Source organism: Myotis davidii, unplaced genomic scaffold, assembly GCF_000327345.1.
Source record: "Myotis davidii unplaced genomic scaffold, ASM32734v1 scaffold150, whole genome shotgun sequence".
Classification (NCBI taxonomy): Eukaryota; Metazoa; Chordata; class Mammalia; order Chiroptera; family Vespertilionidae; genus Myotis; species Myotis davidii.
The window spans coordinates 1,745,473-1,749,404 of NW_006283437.1; the positions used below are offsets into that span (position 1 = coordinate 1,745,473).

Consider the following 3,932-nt stretch of genomic DNA (forward strand, 5'->3'; position numbering starts at 1 on the left):
TTAGCCCCAGCTCTGCAACTTCCGGCTGTGTCACCTTGAGTAACAGCCTTTCTCTGCCTCTGTTTCTTCATCCATAAAATGGGATCGTCATACTTACCTTATTGCTAACCCAGGGCCGGGAGATTTTTCCTGTCCAGGCCAGGGAGCCCTCGGCGCTGTGACTGCACTCAGGCACAGCTGCAGAGTCTGTAAGCGAAGAGGCCTGGCTGTGTTCCAATGACATTTTATTCATGGACTGGAATCGGAAGCTCGTAGGATTTGCATGAATCACAAAATATTCTTCTTTTGGTATTTTTTAAGAGAAGTGGAGGATAAAACACCCAATCTTAGGTCACAGGCAAAACCAGGGTTTGGCCTGAGGGTCACAGTTAGCAGCCCGACACTGAACTCTGTAAGAGCCAGAACGGCCCCAGCACACTGTTCTGGTGCTGATAGCGACCCACTCTGTGCTTCATACATGAGCTGGGTCACGGTGGAGTGTGGCTGCGGGAGGGAGTGGTGCGGGGTCTGCCTGGAGGGGGCGCAGTCTATCAGGATACAACCCTTTATGCCTCGGGCTACCACTGGACAGGCATGTCCAGCAGTGCCCTTTAACTGGCTCCTCTCTGCTTGGGAAAGGGGCCCGGGGCACTGGCTTAGCTGCCCAGAGCATGGCCCTCCCCCCACCCCGCTCCCAGAGGCCTCCTCTCACATCCCCAGGCCTCCCCACTGCACCCTCTCCCTCCTACACACTCTAGGACCCTGCCTGAGGGCTCAGGAGCCATTGCCCCCATGTCAGTGACTAAAACAGTTCATTCACAAACAGCTCCAGGCCTGTCTGAAGCTTCCTCCTGTTGTGGGCACAGCTGGCACCGTCAGGCCCCCAGACCTAAGCTCACATTCTTGGGCCCCCACCTGGCTGGAAGCTGGGGAGTGTTTCTCAAGTTCTGGCAAAGAACTCTGCCAGACACGACTTCCTGGGCCCCGTCCCCGCGGGGGCACCCGTGCGTGTGTGCGTGCATGTGGAGGGTTTGCGCTGCAGGGCCGTCTCGGCGGGATGGCTCTGAGTGCTGCTGGGCAGGGCCCACAGCTCCCTGCACACGCCCAGGCCCCATCTTGTTATTCAAGGCAGACTTCCAGTCAAAGTATCTGAAAAGCCCTGAGTGGGTGCAGAGGGCCCCTCTGTGTGCAGGAGATAGGGCCCAAGTTCTCAGACCACGGCTGGCGGTCCTGGCTAGGTCTCTCTTCCTCGCTCGGCCTCAGGACTCAGCTGGCACCTGGGTGTCAGTGAGTTGGTTGGAGAAGGCCCTCTCCAAGCGCAAGGTATTGTATCTGGGAGGTGGTGTGCCAGGCACCTGAGCCTCTGGGGCTGGAGGCAAGCGCAACGCAGAGGTGAAAGTGGGCAGGTCATCGTCTATATCCAGGACCGGGTTGTCCTGGCCCCGAAGGCTGGGGGGAGCCTCAGGGCAGGCGGGGGCCTGCCTCTGGGACCACCACTTCTTGGCTCTCTGCCACTGTTGGCGGGCAATGATGGAGAGAGAGTCGATGAAGAAGACCTCGATAATCTCAATGATGCAGACGATGGAGCAGCTCATCCACAGGCCCAGCTGGCCACCGAAGTTGGACAGGAGCATCTCCACCTGCAGGAGAGACCGAGCCACATCAAGACAGAGCCCACCTGAGCTGGCCACATGCAGGGGCCCTGATCCCCGCGAGAGCCACTGGCTAGCCTTGACCCCGAACAGGTTGGAGGAAGAAGTGGGCAGGCTTCCTGTCCCCACTTCCTCTGTCCGCCTGGCTGGCCTGCGGTGTCCCCACTACCCCAGGCTGGAACCCCGTGATCTGACTCGGTGCCTCAAGGCCTGGCAGACGGGCACATTCGCAGACCCAGGACGGGTCCCGGAAGGGAGCTACTCACACTGTTGGCAGGGCTCTCCATGATGGATCTCTGGTTCAGGTCTTTGTAGAATATCAAGAGTTTGGCCAAGTCTGTCCTGCAGAAATTCCAACAGGTGAGTTGGGTGCCTTCGCATTCTACCAGGTGACCAGCTCTTCGGCACGGCTGCCTCCCTGCTGCCCAGCCCCCAGCACGGCCCAGGCTCTGAGCGCCACAGGGCGCCAGGGCCACGCCCACAGCGCTCCCTCTGCACCCAGAGCACACCCAGCCAGGGCCTGGCTGCTCAGCTCGTCTGTCACTCAAGACCATTTTCCAGCCTCCTAAGTCAGCCACCCAGCTGTACGCCCAGAGCACCCCGCTCTTCGGTAGGCCTTGGACACTGTGATTATTTGATTGCAATCTCGGGAGACAGGCAGGTAATGTAAGTGAGTGAGGTAAGCTGCGTATCAGGTCGTTACGACAATAACCATTATAGCAGCTAATATTTATCAGGTACTTGCTGTGTTGCCAGGCACTGTTACAAGAACCTTGTATGAATTAACTCATTTAATTCTTACAACCCTATGAAGTGGGATGTTTTAATCATCCCCCTTTTACAGATGTGGAAATTAATAATGAATTGGTAAGCAACTTGCCCAAGACAACACAGCTCGTAATTGGCAGAGCCGATGTTCACACTAGAGAGCCGACTTCAAAGGCCACACTCTTAATGGCTGTACTGAGTCGCCTCCTGCTAGAACCTACACCAGCTGGAGAGTTCACACTTACTTCCAAAGGGCAGCTATTACTAAGCTCTTTGGAGCTACGCAGGAATGGAGGTTTTCTGTTGCCAGAACTTTTGACTTTTCAGGAAAAGCTGGCAACAGTGGGTTTTGTGAAGCTAATGTAGCCTTGGGAGTCAGCGATTTGCAATGCTGGCTGCACAGTGTGCGCTCGCTGGGCCCAAGTCTATCTTTATCCCTAGATTGGAAGCATTCTGGGGGCAGCGGTCATGTCTGCTCAGTCGTCCTGGTACCCCAGCACTCACAAAGCACCTGGCACAAAACATTTAGGGTGTGTTGGGGTCAGCCTGGCTCCTGGCTGGTGCTGGGCACTGTGGACGGGAGAGCCCAGAGCTGTCAGTCCCCATGCAGCCCCCATGCTGCCCCCGCTCCTCTCCATCTGCTGAGGTCCCTACGCTGAGTTTTGCTAAAGGAACCTTGGAAATGAACTTCCATGTGGAAAATTCAATGGAATTAGAAGTGCAAGGCTCAGTTGAGTATTTTTCCAACTAGATCATGATATGTCAGGACCCATGAGATAAATGTACTGGGTCAGGACCAGTGCCTTTCGCCAAGTGAGATGAAATAGAAAGTGTCGGATTGCATCCATAGAAAGAGTCACAATTTTTATCAATTGATAGGAGCACTAATCGCTCAGAACTGCTCCGGGCCATCAGAATGGGCTTTGGGGCTGGTTCGGTTCATGAGCACGCGCCCTCTGAGAGCTGCCCGAGTGCATGTGCAGGAGGCGTGCTATCTATGAGCTGAGATTTGGGTTGTGTAGTCAATGGGCCACAGTGGAAAAGTATTTTTTACCGTGTGCTGTGGGCAAAGTATTCAAGAGCCCCAGGCCTAGAGCAGGGCCTGGCTCATGGCCCAAGCCAATAAGTATTTGTCAAGTAAAGGAGTGCGTGAATGAACAGGAGAAGGTTTGTCAACGAGGAAGCAAGTGAGGAGGCCGGGTCCAGGGCAGAGGAAACAGGGAGGAGGTCAACTTACTTGTTCAGCTTTTTCTTTATTTGTTGGCCTTGGTCCCAAGTGAGAACGCGCAGCAACCATTCCTGTGATGGAGAAAGAAGGTGTGGCCTGGGCAATGAAAGAAAGTGCCGGCCAGCCCCTCTGCCCCCCGCACCTGGTGTCACCCTTGAGGCCAGAGGACACAGCCAGGCGTCAGGCTCCAGCTGAGGAGCTCAAGGAGGAAGAGGGGGTGGAAGAACTGACCTCGGAAACCACAGACGGCCATTGCGCCAGGCTGGTGGTCAGTGTCCACTCCTTGAAGCTAAGGGAGGAAGGCA

General features: G+C 55.7%; 1 protein-coding gene across 1 annotated transcript in view; it reads right to left on the reverse strand.

Moving 5' to 3' along the window:
* Nucleotides 1-207: 207 nt before the first annotated feature.
* Nucleotides 208-3,932, reverse strand: part of SCNN1G (sodium channel epithelial 1 gamma subunit) — a 23,909-nt gene continuing 20,184 nt past the window's right edge. Inside the window, exons 10-13 of the mRNA XM_006753618.2 lie at nt 3,859-3,916; nt 3,637-3,698; nt 1,898-1,973; nt 208-1,619 (exon numbers count right to left, since the gene is read on the reverse strand). Of these exons, the coding sequence (XP_006753681.1) occupies nt 1,239-1,619; nt 1,898-1,973; nt 3,637-3,698; nt 3,859-3,916 (577 nt within the window). The 3' untranslated portion in view covers nt 208-1,238. The remainder of the gene's footprint in view (nt 1,620-1,897; nt 1,974-3,636; nt 3,699-3,858; nt 3,917-3,932) is intronic.